The 16508-nt window shown below is 37.1% G+C and overlaps 1 protein-coding gene across 9 annotated transcripts in view; it reads left to right on the forward strand.

Moving 5' to 3' along the window:
- The first annotated feature begins 245 nt into the window (after positions 1-245).
- The window catches only part of LOC118776234 (transcription factor 4-like), a 161600-nt gene continuing 145337 nt past the window's right edge, over positions 246-16508 (forward strand). For 8 of the 9 annotated variants that reach the window (XM_036526384.1, XM_036526386.1, XM_036526385.1 and 5 more), the window contains exons 1-2: positions 246-640; positions 3334-3406. In XM_036526384.1, the coding sequence (XP_036382277.1) occupies positions 569-640; positions 3334-3406 (145 nt within the window). In that variant the 5' untranslated portion in view covers positions 246-568. The remainder of the gene's footprint in view (positions 641-3333; positions 3407-16508) is intronic. The other variant, XM_036526387.1, reaches the window with a different exon arrangement.

Raw genomic sequence — 16508 nt, forward strand, 5'->3', positions numbered from 1 at the left:
TGTGTAAAAAGCAAGCGGGTGGCTGTCCATGCGGGAGACAAGTACTCAAACTCGCTGGGAATAGGATTTCTGAATTCACTACCACGGAACATGTAACAAGATGTAGTAAAATCCCTCACGAGTACGTTCCATACCACGAACAGACAGCCAGCTCCATTAAATCCTCCCTTTCCAGACGCTGTCGTAGCTAGTCCCCATTGCTTTTCCGCTACCGTTTGGCTAGCTAGTCTAGCTTGTTATTTCTGATGTTAGTTCCAGACGCTGTTTACGCACTGAATGGGTTTACCGATTTAGACACGAGCACGTCCTTTAATATCAACGTTTGTACAGAGTTAGCCAGCTATCTGAAAGATTCATTCAATTTATGTGAACCTCCTGTTGCATAATAATGATGCGCTTAGAGTGAAGAGATTTTAAACGCTCCTGGAATATTGCGAGTCGGGTCAATCCGTGGATTTTGAGGAATAACCGAGGTAGCGATTACAGTCCTACGTCCAGTTAGCACAACACTTGGCATTTTCTAATCGCAATTTGAGTCCATGTTTTAGGACTGTGCAATTTCTCAAAAATGCATCACCAACAACGAATGGCTGCCTTAGGGACAGACAAAGAACTCAGCGACTTACTGGATTTCAGCGCGGTAAGCAGTTGGATTGTACGTACATTTTGACAGCGGCAGCGAATGTATTAAAGCTTGTGATGCACTTTTTATGTTTTACGTTATCTCTGAGGTAATGTTACGTGTTTACTGCAAAATCTGTTATTGACTGTTGGTAAATGTATTTTAGTTACAGAAAGCAGAAACTGTTATGTTACTTACGAAGTGTTTTCCAAAACGTGTACAGATAAATATGATGTTGCTTTAGTAATTTTGTTGTTTTATAGATGCTAAACAACGAATTGAAAATATTCCCAACTCAAATGGTAGTATTCCACTTAACTATATTCTTGTTTCGTTCCTCGTTTGCCGTGGCATAGATAAGTAAATGCTGTGTATACTTTTATCACCTACTAGTTTATATCAGCAATTTCCAGAGACAGTACATCTGGCGAAACCCTACATTTTCTAGCTAAAATAAAGCGTACTGGATTAACTTTATCCAAGGTATTGGAGTTAAAATAAGGACATGTTTGTTGCTATAAAACGGTAGCTATAGCTCTTGGTTAGAATCGTTTACATGTACAACGGAAGGGTGAGCGCCAGTTCTCGCTGGAAAGTAAGTGGAACCATGGCGTTTTTCTCTTTTTAGAGGAATTAACGTTTCCTTTGAGAGCAACTCGGAAATTGTTCAAAATTTGTTATTTCTTCAGAGTTACGGAATTGTTAACTTACCACATGAAAAACTTGCATAAAACGTGGTCTACTAGAGGCCAAGTATATTGCATTTCAGTTTCCTTAATACATTCCACTCATATTCCATTTGATTTCGTAGTCAGTAATACTAGGTAAATATTGTATGCTTGACTGATTGACACATTGACTTCTTTGAAGTGACATCATAAGGAGTTCATTTCAAGTTCATGATTAGGAATGTGCTGTAGTGTGTAATATGTGTGCACATTTTCTTTGAAATGTGTTTCTTTGAAACATGTTTTACATTTGACAGAAGGACAGCAACCTATGCAATATATGTGGCAATGATTCTCACTATATAAAGTCCTTTGCTTAGTATAATAAAATTCTGTGCTAGTGTAATGTAGAATAAGTGTGAGTACATATACAGCGCCCTCTAGATTTATTGAAATCCTAGATTAAATAAAAATTATGAAAATAGTTGATCATATTACATTTGTAATGCTATACTGTAATCTTAACAGCATTGCACAGAGCAAATTGAGATTATTCACCAGTTAAAGAATTGTAATCCAGAGAACATGAGGGTCACAGTTATTCACAATTGTAACTAATCTTCAAAAAAAAAAATCTGACAAAACAAATCTACACTACAGTTTTGCCTACTGGCAGTGCAGTGGAGGATTCTGAACTATATAGAGGCATGTAAATGATTCTTTGAAGTATGAAAGGAGGTGACACGGATTAATCAGTATTGTGCACTATCATGGTAAAAGTCCCAGAGCTCTCTGGAGAATGCATGTAAATGGTCACTGACTGGCACTAGTTTGAAAATGGCTGTAATGGAATTCACAGAAACTTGAATCTACCACTTTTAGCTGTAGTGGTTATTATTAAGACATTTCTGGCAAGTGGTACAGTGGCAGCTTTACCAGGAAGAGGATGTTTATCCACCGTGAGTTGTGAGACAAGTGGTTTTGGAGATAACCATAAATCCAAAAGCACCAGCTTGAGATCTCCTAACTAAACTGGCATTTTCAAGTCACAAAGTGACAAGAACAAATCAAAGTTCCCTGCATGAATGTTACATTCATGGCCACGTTGCAAGGCAAAGGCCTTTTTTGAACACAAGCCACAAACAGGCAACTTGAATTCAGCAGACTACTTCTGAATGAAAATTCGAACCATGGCTCAAGGACAAATGAAATGCATGTTTGAGCTGTTTGGACATGCTCATCAGCTTTATGTTTGGTATAGGAGGTAGAGCTTATGTTGAGAAAAAAACCTATGTTCATTGTGAAATATAGTGGAGAATTTATTTGTTTTGCATCTATTGAGTCCTGGAGCAATAACCTCTAACTTCTACCAGAACATTGTGGCCAGAAACATGGTTTCTTCAGCCAAGATGCTCAGACTTGGTTTAAAATGCCATTCAGGCATGACAATACTATAAAATATTCACCCACACCACCAAAGAAATGGTTAACTGAGCACAAAATACATGTTCTAAATTGATCATCTCAATCACCAGACCTCAAGCCAATTGAACATTTTTGTTTTTTGAACACAAAGAAGTTCACAAATGAAAACCAAAAGAACTAGAGCAATTCTGCCTGGGGGAATGGTAAAAAAAAAAAAATCCCCATTCAGAAGTGCCAGAACCTCATAAAGTACTATAGGAGGCATCTTGTCAGTGTAATCCATACTAGAAAGGATTTACAAAATGGTAATTACAGGTATATGAATAGATATGACCCTTGTTTTTTCTGGAGTAAAACCTATCATTTGTGAATAATCCTAATATGATCTATGCAATACTATTAAAATATACCATTTTTTAGAAGAAATTACCTGTAATTTTTTTCCTTTCTAGCTTTCTAACTCGTTTTCTAGCTTTCTTACTAGTTTCAGTTCCAGCTGTATTTAGGGGTAGTGATGAAGATTGAGAGTGAACGTGTATATCATTTGCTTATTTGACTTTGCAGTTTTTGAGTAGCATGCCAATTGAATCCCTGTCTCATAACTCTTTTTTTCTGTAGATGTTTTCTCCACCTGTAAGTGGGGGGAAAAATGGACCAACCTCTCTTGGAAGTGGACATCTCACAGGTTCAGGTATGTCAATCATAGCTTGATTTGCAAAACATGAAAATTTGCTGATAGTGCTTAGGTACTTGTTTATCCATGTTTGAAGAAATTGTGTGGTTGAATTTGTATGTTATCAGTAGTTACTCTGTCAAAATTGTGTATTAGGTTTTGGGGAAATCAAATTATTTGGTCAATCTGGTTTATCTGTCTAACACAGAGTTAGACAGGAATTGTTAAACAATGCAAAAGGAGTAGAAAGGAGAGAAAGTACAAAGGAGTGGAACAGTTGCTGCAAAATGGATTGCCAATGTGATTTTCTAAATTTCAGAGCACACTGAAGATGTATGTGTTTCCTGTCAGTGATGTCAGTGAGAAAATCATAAATGCTGTAGCTAGCCCAACCCATTACTTCTTAGAAAAGGTACAAGCATTTAAATAAGATTTTTTTCTATATTTGTTTTGATACAGCTCCATATTTGCTTTTATGGAATTGTTTGTGGCAAATTTAGTTACATTCCGAAGAAATCATATGTCATCTTGTTTAATGTGCAGGACAAATTAGAGCATTGTATTAAATTAATTGTTTGGGCTTAATTTTAGCACAGGAGTTTGTAATAAATGTCATAGACAGGACATGGTGATAAGACACAGCAATATGCACACGTGCAACCTACAGAAGTATGTGGGCTGAATTTAATGCTGTACCTATGACATCAATATTTATTGGCTGTAGTCTCCCACCAACATGATTGCTTGCTATAATGTAAATTTGTTTACATTCAGGTGTAGCTTTCTATTGTAATGACCTGGCAAGGTACATCTGTCATCTGTTATCTTTAGGATGGAAAAAAATCTCTCCCAGTTCCAACTGTTCAAAGGCCGTGATAAACACCTCTGAGCTATTATGGACAGATCCTCTTTGTGATAGATCCAAACACATTTAGAGATGCAAGGTCAAGATGATTTGCCTAGTTAGGATCAAACACTTACCAGCCTTCAAAAAACTGACAGCAGATTGATAAAACCTGTGAAGTTTTTACAATTACTCACCATGTTTTTGAAATGAAACAAGTCATTTTTATTTATTTCCTTGCCTGCTCATATGTTGTACTATCATTCAGAATTGTCAATATATTCATTGTGACCTCTAATAAAACTGTAGCCTTAATTTTTAACTCTTGACTTTTATATCTGTCAGACAGCAAAAGTATAAGGGTAAGTGTAATGGTAACAGTGGCCTATATTTGGAAAATCTACAGTTTGATGAAAGGTCATTGTGACTGTTGAGCAGTTGTAACCTTACCTAGTAACAGAATCAAAGAATTTATTGGCCTCTACTGATTCGTTATTGCTGTTGCTTTTTAAAGCATGCTTACCTGGGATGGTTCATGTTTTGGAAGACGATGACCATGTGCAGTGTTTGTCCCTGTTAAAGACAAGAATAAGGTGGTGGATGATCCAAGCTCCAACAATCCTGTGATTATGGAATGGGTATTTCACTGCAGTAAAAAGTAGAATTGATGGTGGAAAACATCCTTACTAACAGAAAACAGATCACATCTATCTGGGAGACTAACCTGAAAGTGATAGTTTTGACAATTGTTTGTTACAGCTCTCAATTAATTTCAAAAGAGAACAGACAATGTGCAATTTACAAGATTTTTATTTTTCTTCCCTGTCTTGTTCGAAATCCTCAAAACTTCTCTCAAAGACAGAGAGTTGGTGAAATAACACAGGACTTTTTGTCACAAGTTCAGCATTTTTGTCATATGTCAGTTTTAATCCTTGTTCGTCTTCTCTGTGTCTTTACTTCCTGTGTTCTTCTGTGACTGGCATTGTGGTTTGCTCTTACAGGAAGAGGTTCATGTAGAATTTTATCCAGATATGAATGGCAGAATGGTGTGGGTTAGGGCTGTGCGATATGACCAAAATCTCATGTCCCGATATCCATGATACATATCACGATGTAACACATTTTCTGTAAATTCAATAAATAAATAGTTTATATAAAATGACCACATGGAAAGGCCTATTTCTTACTACATTTTGAATTATATACTCGACAAATAAAAGGTAGGCTACTTACTCATATTTGATTATTTTTCTCTTTTTATTTAGAACCTTTGTGCAAATTTTCAATGAACCCTTCCGTGCATACGGTCACACCGATGTGATTAGCCGTTTAGCACGTAAGCTAAAACCGGTGCAATTAAAACACTAGATTGGAAAAATTTTAGCTAATTTTAGCTTTGAGAAAACAGCGATTTAACGTTAAAAAAATATAGCAAATGCTAACTGAAAACTATGAGAAGCTTAATAATGCTAATGAAAACATAACAAGCATAAAAATAAGTTACGTGCAAAAAGGTTAAGCATGTAACGAAATATAGAATATTAATGTATAAAATATAAAAAAAGTAAATAGAAAACACTTTTCAACTATAGTTCTGTGTCACGTTCACTCTCTGTGTTTGTTTGTGTTGCCTTCATGCAAATTTCCTGCCTGCATCTGTGCCATGGAAGAATGCAAAGCGCCGTCCAAATGACAAAAATATTGCCGTAAAGTGTGTGATTTGTGACACAATGAAATAAATGATAGAGCATAATATGAAACGATAGACATTTTTCTGTCGTCACACGATATATATTGTCATATCGCACAGCCCTAGTGTGGGTGCCCACTGAGGATTTGCTTGGAACCAGCTCCCTGTAATCTGCAGTGTGCATCAAAAAAATGCTATTTTGTGTTGTAGTTATTTCTCAGTTCATGTCTAGCAGAAACACTAACTCAGAATAAAACATCCTTCAATCTGAAATTTATTTCATTTTGCAAAAGAATTCCTCTACAAATCAGTAGGACTCTACTTCATTTTTGTCAGTGTTCAGAACTGAAAAAATATGGGGTGCTGGAAAACAGGATACTGATATTTTATTTTATTAATCGCCGTGGCTTATTGAATCACAGTTCAATGTTTTCATTGTAAGAAGGCTTTAATGATATCTTGCTTTATTTGATCTGCTTGTACACAGACAGATAAAGTGGTCCACAGTTGCCTGAGTATTCCTTAGCCTCTATTCATTTCGATATGTTTTGGTCATGCTTGTCAGTCAAAATGAAATGATTGCATTCAGTATACAATTGTAGCTAGGAAACCAGTCACTTAATACTTAATGCCTCCCCCTCCTTGATCTCATGCTGCTGAGCGTTTTTGTCTTGCTCTCAAGCAGAACGATAACAAAAATCTATCCTTTATTTTTTACAGTGAATTAGTGGTTAATGGGTGTTTTTGCAATAATAGCGGTGTTATTAGTGATGTTAGTATGAGTAATTGCTCTTTTATTAATGAAAATTTCAGGATCATGTCAAAATTTCAGGATCATGTCAAAATCTTTTGTGTGACAATTCAATTAGGTGATTGTCAGCTTGTTTTGCTTTTGAATATGGGTATTTAAATTGCTTCTTCTGATACCTGAATGTTGTTTGCCTAAACTACAAGGCACTTTAAAGGGGCATTTTGTCCCCCTAACTAATCACCCACATAATTTCAATCCTACATCAGTTATGCAAAGATTTAAGGTATCACCAGTGCTGCATTGCAGAAGCATGTTGTGTTTTTATATGGTAGGTGGTGAATCGTGATTTGGCTAGGGGTTTCCCAGAAATTTGATCTTCATTGTGAGAACTGCTTGGTTTAGATAAATATGGGGCCCTTAACAAGGGTCTTGTGTTACTGTTAAAGTTTTCCAATAACCAGCTATTAGCTAGTAAGATATTTGTCCTGTACCACATAAAATCATTCATGCAGTGAATGCAATTAGTATAAGAAATGTATGCATCTGATTCTAATGATTTTCATAGTCATTCTGTATGCAAGGGGAAACCCTTCACTTTATGGAAGTCAGTGATTTTTACTTAAAGAATTGAATCAAAAGGCATACAAAAAAGACACCCTTACCCTCTGGATCACCTTGGATTTTATAAGCATTATGTTGACTTAATAGGACACTTGCCTGAGAAACCAAGAATTTGTACAGTACATGGTGCATATCAGAAAAGAAGACTGGGACTTGTAGTTTAATTTATGGAAAATGTAGACTCTTTCAAACACTCCAGAAGCCACAAGACTAAGTTGGGCTCTTTGCTTCCTTTTATTGCATTCAAATGTTTATTGGAGTCTGACCAACAAGAACCCTTGTTTTTCCTTGTTTTTTTGGTGGGGTTTTAATTATGGAGTGGAGGGACAGCTGTACACTGACCTTGAACAAACTGTGTGAAAAAGCTTTTCCCGTGTTGAAGGAAAACGGAAACTATACATTTTGGAGCTGCAGTCAGCAGCTGATCAGGGAAGTTCGACTGAGAGATCAATTCAGCAAGCCCATACCAAGAGTAAGTACAAGCCTCACTTTTGACAACCTCAGTAGTTCAGGAAGTTGTTGGTGCATTAGCTCTTGCAATCTTTCTTTTCAAAAGTTTCTTTTTCTCCTCTGTTTATTCATCTGTGTCCTTTATGTAGTTTTGGATAATTCTCAAACTACTGTATTTATGATATTAGAGTTTCACTTATTTGTGATAACAGATGTACCTGTTTGGGTAACAGTAAAGAGAGTCCTACAAAAGTATAAAATGTAAAAAAGTATAATTAGTCATTTTAAAATAAAGAAACAATGACTCGCAACCTAGTTTGTAATTAACTCGATATGAGAAGAAAACACTAAGAAGTGGAGACCTTGACCTAAAGTCCTGATCTCAGTTGGGAACTGTCATGCCTAAAAATGCAAACTGTATATTCATGGGTTCTGGAGTTAAAATGATGGCAGGAACTGGGACATGATGGGATGTAGCTGCTGTTGTGGAGTATGTGTAGTTTGTCCGAGTGTTTCCATGCTGCTTATTTCAAATTGTAACTGAGAGACAAAATACCTTGGCTTTTTAAGAAGCATTAAGTCTTTTGTATCAGCTGCAGTAGGAGATAAGATTGCTGTATAAAATGCAAGGGAAGAATTCTCATTTCCGTCTTTCTTACTGGATGTATCAGAGAATGAGAGAAACACATTCAGAACTGTGCTGTGAACAAGGGCTATCAGGAAAACATGCTTTTTTTGAATGTTTGAAGATGTGCTGTTAGTCAGTCCAGCCAAACTGCAGATTTTTTGTCAAAATTTAATTGATTTTCTTCAATATTTGGGCCCATGGTGTTGGAGGGATGTAAGTTGGGGGATTGCCATTTATCCATGAACAACAGAACATTCTGTGTTATCTGATGGAGACAATTCTTACTTTACTAAACCAGATCCATCAGAGGCATTCATTAATTTGAAACAGCAGCTTTACTACCTCACTTGTAAGTTCTCCCTAGTGGACACTGACAAACATTGTCATACTACAGCAAAAGTATGCTTGTATTGTGAATATTTGAATTAAAGTGATTATTTTGAATTAAATAGTAACAAAGGTTAACATATGAATTCAAAATCTCTTCAAGGGTGACTTTGGGGAGTACTTATTGTATGATATTCTGAAGAAATGTTTCTAAATGGATGACATCATCAAAATCCAGTAGACTCACTCAAGGCTCAGGGGTGATGGTTCAGGTAAAAAAAAAATCAAGGCTGCAGGCAGCATAAAGGCTTTCAGGACCAAAAAACATGTACAAATACAGATGAAAGATTTTTGCATGCTAATAGTTTTCATTATTCTTGTCAGTGAAGATGCTTTCAGAAAAGTCAGTCTGAAAGCCTTTCATTAGCAATGTTTTCATTTTCACTTATTATATGTAACATGACTGCCTGTAGCATGTAATACAGATACTGGAAAAAAGGAAATACAGTATATTGTTGTAGTGATGGCATTTAACTGACAATATTGGCAATATGCCAAATTTTTGAGTTCTTGAAGTGACTTGATGTGTCATTGAAGATTTGATAGGGTGTAGGTACTGTATTGAAGTGTATATCCAAAAATTCATATGCAACCTAGTTAGACTTACTTTGGATTATACGAATTTTGAACATTCAAGTATACTTAATTTAAGAGGTCAATGTAAAACAAAAGCTAATCCGGTAAGCATATTGTAGTTGATGTGTTTGCCATACCATTAATAGGTTACAGGTATATATGTTGCATCATAATTGATTATAGCACCACCAGAAATGTGTACACTGTGCATTAGCTGCAGCAATTTGTGATTCTGGAGGCTTTTAAATGTGTCTAAAATGTTCCTGTGTCAGTTACATTGGGTGTGGATACTTGCATAGAGCTAAACAAATTCACAGCCAATCAAAACCTGTTTGTGAGCAATGCGGGATTGAAAACCTATTATGTCTTTATTGTGGCACAGAATGACAGCATATTTGTAAAATCATACTGCATATATGTGCTGTGTGACAGGCCACTCCTATCGGGGTGAAGGTTCTGATTGTGTTTAGGGATGCAGCCTGTAGAGACTACATGCTGTTTAAATTTGATGCCTCTAACACTTGTGTTTATATGGGCCCAGCACACTCGACTTGGAGTGCAGAATATTCCTGCACTCTCCTCGTGAACTGCTCTGGGACCATCTGCTGCTGCCACATTCTGGCAAGGGAAGAGTTAATATGGAAATGGTGATGTGGCTGTGGTCCTTTGACTTTCATTACATATTGTTTTTTATTATTATGTTATGTTTGACAGTCAGTTTACATTAAAATCAGAAAGGAAAAGCCTGAATTAATAATCACAGCGTGGCATTCAGGAATATGTGCTTATTTAGAAATCCTAAATATTCACAATGACACAAATGTGAAACACAGATTTAAAATCTGAAATGCATAGGTAATTCCCACACAGGCTGGGCTCATTTCTAAATAAAAAGGGTGTAATGCACAATGTATAGTCTATGAAGAAATGTCATACAAATATCAACTCTTCACAGTAATTTTTACAAAGATAAGACAAAGAAGATGAAAGAGGCAATGTTAGAACAGTCAGTGGTTAAAATAGTGGCATATGTACATATATGTGTTTGTGTGTGCTTGCATTTGCATGTGTGTGCCAGGAAATGTGCTTGGAAAGGGTGTGTCTGTTTAGTGTACAGTGAAAGCTCCAACTCTTGTTCTCACAGATGAAGTGGAAAGATTTTGGAGCACTTGACATCTGGCTTTTTGTCTTATGCTGTTTGTGACATCAGAGTGCTCTGTGCTCTTCACAGTCTACTCCATCAAGGCTTAGAATAGCACTCTCCAGGCTCTCTAACCACCTCTTCTCTCAATTAATATGTGCAATATTTCTAACAGATTCAGCAAGATGACTTAAGTCAACTAAAACATATGTATAAAAATAATTATTTGTGACCAGTATGGCTTTGGGATATGGCTGTTAAGGTTGAAGTAAAACATTTTAGCAGAACATTATGCTTTATTTACACATTGCACAATTGTACAGTGCGGGTTTACATTTTTTATTTTTTTATCTTGTCAAGGGTGTGAATAACTGTGTAGCTTAAAATGGTTTTGAATTGTGCATTGATTATATTGTCTGTCTATTGTCTATTTTTTATTTTATTTTTAAAATTTATTCCTATTCCTATAGTTTCCAAGTAGCCAGTGAGGCCTTAGCACAGGAGTGCCAAGGCCTCTTTTTGACTTTGCAGGTGTTTGGCATTGAGTAGTAAAACAAACCCTGCCAGCTAGTCTGTGCAGTCCCAGCCATGCCTTGTCTGGGCGGGGTTTGCTTTTTCTCATTTAGAGCTGGCAGCAGTGAATCAGATCCCCATCCCCCTGCAGGATTTCAGGCTACAACTGAGTGGAAGAACACGGTGCAAGGTTAATGTGGGAAGCATAGGGATCCAGCTCATTGTGAACTTAAAGTCTGGAGTTCTGTGCAGTGGCGGGATAAAAGGATACAGCTATTCCTCTTGCAAGAGCTCTTCCCCTAAGGCAAACAATACATTCACCTTTAGCTGATGGCTTATTTCAAGAATGAAGATGCAGTTTGAGAGTCATAGGTGGGGAGCCATATAGTTTTGAGAGGTCAGTGTATAGAAGAGGGTGGTAGAAGGGTAGAAGGTACTCTGCCTCCCTGACAGCTGATCCCAGCTGAAGAGTGAAGGTATGACCATGCCTTGACAATGGAGTCATGGAGGGGAGGGAAGGCACTCAATAATGGCTGGAGTGGTCAAGGAGCAGGGGTGTCGGGAGAGATGTCAGTGGCTTGAGGAATGCTGCAGCGGGACCTGCATTTAAATGGATGCTATTGGTGGTGAGAGTGTCACTTCTGAGCACAGGCAACGTGAGGTTTGCTGGAATACAGTATGTCACTGTTTCTCAGTGGAAAGCCTTAATTGGTGGGGCCTAGATTTCCCATCACACCCAGGGCTGCTTGGGGAACAGGTGTGAGGTTTTTTTTTCTAACCTGCACTAGAGCAGGTGTGGGTTGACTAATTACAGCATGATTTCTGTATTACCACTGTGTGTGCACTTTTTGATTTGCTGAATATGTAATAGGCTGTGAACACTTCCCACAGCTGAGATAGCCTCACCATTAATAATTGAGTGTGGATGCACTCTCTTTAGAATGGAACAAATTACTCTTAAATGCATAATACACAAATGCATCTTGAATTTAATACAGAATTGCTGTTGCTACTCAAAAACCTGTTTTCAGTTATTTCAAAAAGGTTGAGGTAATAATAAATAAATAAATACATTTTCACTGGCGTTTCACTTTACCTCAGGTGAGTTACTGAAAAAAAGAACCTCCTAAAATACTAAAATACTTGTTTTGGAAGTGGCATTACTTGAATTTCCTGTTTGAAATAATATTAAAAATAGTGTATAAGGTACACTAAATAAGAATAGTGTATAAGGTACACTAAAATAATAATGTACAGGTACATATAGGAAGTTAAGGTGGTTGTGTTTTCAGATTTTGAAATATTGGCAAATTTATGAAAATTGTCCATCTAACAAAATAAATCAATTGTATGACTAACTAGCTACTGTAATTCTGTTCTGCTACATGCCTATGCAGTATGTGATGAGAAGTAAGAAGGTCAATGTCATCCTGAAATTGTTAAGGTCTGTAACACGGGGATGGAAGAAGCAGAAGTAGAATTCATGGTGCGTGGTCCATTTGTTGCTGTTTGATATACCCGACTTAATACAGTATTCAATACAACAATTTTTAATGAACTGAAGAGGCTTATCTCCCCAGTAGAGAATGCAAAGGTATACAAAGGTGTTTAATTTATGAAGTGCAGAAATGTGATGGATGAGAGATATTAGCGGAGATCACCATAAAATTTTTAAACAGTGGCATTGTCACAATAGCTTCTGTCGAGTATAGTGTCATGGACCTTTCACGCTTGGCATCACCTTGCCAGACTGTCTTACACAAAACACTGCTGAGTCCTGATGTACCTAGGAAATGGTACTTATGGACGTTTTTGGTCATACATTTGCACCCAATGTAACAGAAAAGACCTTTCTTTTCTCAGTGAGTGCTCCCTTGTAATAAGGAATTAGAACACGATCATGTTTTTCCCTACAAACATACTATAATAGGTATATTTATTTCCAGATTTGATGGAAGCAGCTCTGTCATTTTTGTCTGCTGTTGTGGTCAGGCTAGAAGATAGGTTTCCCAAGATGAAAAACACAGAGTGACAGTGGAAACTGAAGACAAATTTTAATGCCCCTGAAGTAAAGCATGTACATGGGGATGTGCATACTACAATGTGCGTAACTCTTTAACAATTTCTGCATCCATTGCAACATTGCTCGATGCTGTACAGTCCTGCAGATGCTGTATGTTCACATGTTGTCAGTTACAACACCTCTTCATTTTCTAGTCAAAGGAATCCTTAAACAAAGGCTTAATAATGACCTGCGGTGTCAGTCTTGCAATGCCCACATTTTTCTTGTTTCATTATTGGCATGCAAAATGTAAATGCTTGGCTCTGAGCACTCTGTTTGCTCTGAACTGAAGTGTTTAGGGGTAGCGGTACTTGTGGGTAATGCACATATTATATGCAGTGACAGATCTGGGATTTTAAGCCCCCCTCCCTTTCACAATTGGTTGATGCACAGATCAGCTGTCACATTCACACACACGCAGCCCTCTCCTGTCTACTGTCATCTCTTCTCACGGTCACACACAATTTTCTCCCTTCACACACATTCATGCTACCAGCACTCTGGAATGACAAAGATGTGGAAGGATTAGTCTGATTTTATTATAATGAATCTACTTGGAGATGTCATTATCAAGCAGATTAGTACCTTAACATATGTCTCCTTTGAATATTTAGACACTTTTTCTAGGGAAGTATCAAGTGTTCAAAATTCATAATGAAAATGTGTTATGTGGAGATGTATCATAGAACATAGATCAATGTGGAGAATTTTCATGTTGTAAAAACCAAGTATCACACACACACACACACACACACACACACACACACATGTTTGCTTCATGTTATTGTCACTAGGTCATGGCAGAAGTTAGGCCAAAGAGTGGTAACCTATTATTTTGGTGCCTGAAACAAGACTCAAGGCCATTACAAGGAAATAACATCTGAAAGCTGCTGACCACCCTCTTTGATTAATGCTTAATGATTAATGCATGATAAGATGTGACTGAATGTAAGGCAAAATGTCATACTTGGATAAAGGCAAACAATGCTTTACTGTCACTAGCAGGCAGTGAGCGACAAATAGGGGAGGCAGAAAATGTACCTTTATTTTGCAGTTCTCTTCAACCTATTTTTATTGTTTTGAACTATTCAGTTGCATGCTAATTCAAGAATAAGTAATAAACTGCAGGTTCCTTTTACATGATTAAATCTGATTTGGTAGCACAGTCTTTGTGAACCTCACATCACTTCAGATCATTTTAGATATAGTTAAATCTGATCTTTTAGTTATACTCAGATTTACAGAATTGTTTAATCTATCCTGATACATTGTTATAATTAAAATTATTGTTAGGTGCAGAAAGGGGATGCCACTACACTAGACTGATATAATCTTGGCACTCTTGTTAATTCTGTAAAACAAGTGTTGTGCCATTATCATCAATGGCAACTTCTCTGACTCACCTATTTGGAGCTCAAGGGCCACTCTGATAACTTGTAGCTATATATAACAAGCTAGCATAAGACAGGGTGAGACAGCCTGTCATACCCTGGTATGTGTTAGGGGTTATGGCAAACCTGACTTATTTAAGGAGGTTTAAAATTTTAAGTGTTATTGATATTTTTAGTTGTAGTTAAAGTAAGCAATGAGTGGTATTTTGTGAAGTTTGTCTTGACATTCTAAAATATAAACCTTCCAGCAATAAAATTCCTTATTTACTGTTGCTGTATTTGGAAAGCTGAATTAGACAGGAGTTGTAGATTTGGTTGTTATTACCATTGTAACAATCATTACTCACATATTATATGTAGAATAGGTGAGTGCTTTAACTTCAAAGAATATTAAGCAGGTGATGTGATTAAAAACGCCTGTTTGTGTCATTGTTGGATGTAACTACTGATCATTAACTAGGTGTTCATCTCTCATTTACCACCCAGTCTGAATTTTGGGAATTTCTGTACATTTCATTGATTGCAGAAATATGCTAGATTGCTAAGGCAAATGGAATTGTACAGCACTCCCTCTGTCAACTCACCACTGTTTCTCTTCTGGGCAAGTGCCCAGCTAGGGGCAATTTCTGGTTTCTTGCTCAGTGGAATGTAAATGTAGGAATCCATTCAGCAGCCTTGGACACCAACTCATGGACCTGCCCAAAAATGTGGTCAGCAGCACGATTCCGCCATGACAAAACAGTGTGATTATCACGGCTGTCACACTGTAACTTAATTGTCACAGGTAAACATTGGTTTGGCAGACATGTTTGCTACAAGATTTAAAAAAATGATCAGTAGAAGATAGCTATTTTTATTCTGTTATGTTAAATGACAGATGACAAATGTTAACCTGGCCAGTTGAGATGTAGTTATTTATCTGTGGTAGCTGCTCAAAAAACACTTACGTGTCTAGCCAGAAAATGTGTGCTGAGCACTAAAAGATTAAAAAAAAATGATTTGGCAGGGCACAAGTAGAATGTACTGTCCAGGGCCTATGTCACTCCACCTCAGCCCAGTCCTGGCCACATAAAAACTCAACCCCTCGTTGTCCCCAGCCTGCTCTTTCATGTAACTTGAACAGTTCTTGTTGTCTGTCAGTAGGTTGGATAGATATACCTTGAACATTTCTTATCTTGCCATTGCTTGTGTGATCAATGTATTTGGAACTGAAATCATCATTGAGTGTCTCTCTCTAGAGGCCTTCCTCTGTGAGCTAGTGTTGTGTATGGACACAATAGCTGCACACACTCTCTGAAGTCTTTCTGTCCTTCGTGGTGGCTTTTCCTCTGATCGCTGAAATTTGTCAGTTGCAATAGGCGGTGCACCTCTATTAAAACTGCTAAGACTTTATGTCATGGTTACAGTTCATATCTTTTTCAGTTTCACTTGAGATTTCACTAATGGTGTCCATAATGCCTAGATAGCTGTTCGAAAATGCATACATAAGACAATCATCATACGTCACAGATTTCAGAATTGAAAACAAAGATGTAGGTGCCTGCCAGAGAACAAAAGAATAAAACCCAACTCATCTCAAGCATCTTGAAAATGAATTTTAAAAACTGTGAAATTATTCTTGCTAGCAAAAACATACACGAGTCAAAGCAAAAGATGTACCAGGAGAAATCATGACATCAGCATGCTTATTAGCAGAAAGAAATATGGCGGTTAGCTGTTCATATGTGAAGAGAGGAAGAGATCTGAGAGAGAAACTGAAAGTAGCAGTGAACTTTTGCTGGTAGTTCATCCATTTTTCCCAGGTCAAATTTTATCTTCTAATATGTAAATGTTAGAAGGACAGTCATTATGTTTTTAGACAGCCATTAAAATAACATGTAATGTACTGAATGCCATCTGATACAGTTTGTGCAGGAACTGAAAGGGGCATCTTCGGGACTTTGTCGCAAGGGCTTGATTGGCTGCACATCATTGGTAGCCACAGTTTTGATTTAAGTTCTGAGTCTGGTCATTGGAGCCATTGATTGGATCAAAACTTTAACCAGGTGTTATTCTAGGTCTCAGTA

Source organism: Megalops cyprinoides, chromosome 4, assembly GCF_013368585.1.
Source record: "Megalops cyprinoides isolate fMegCyp1 chromosome 4, fMegCyp1.pri, whole genome shotgun sequence".
Taxonomy (NCBI): Eukaryota; Metazoa; Chordata; class Actinopteri; order Elopiformes; family Megalopidae; genus Megalops; species Megalops cyprinoides.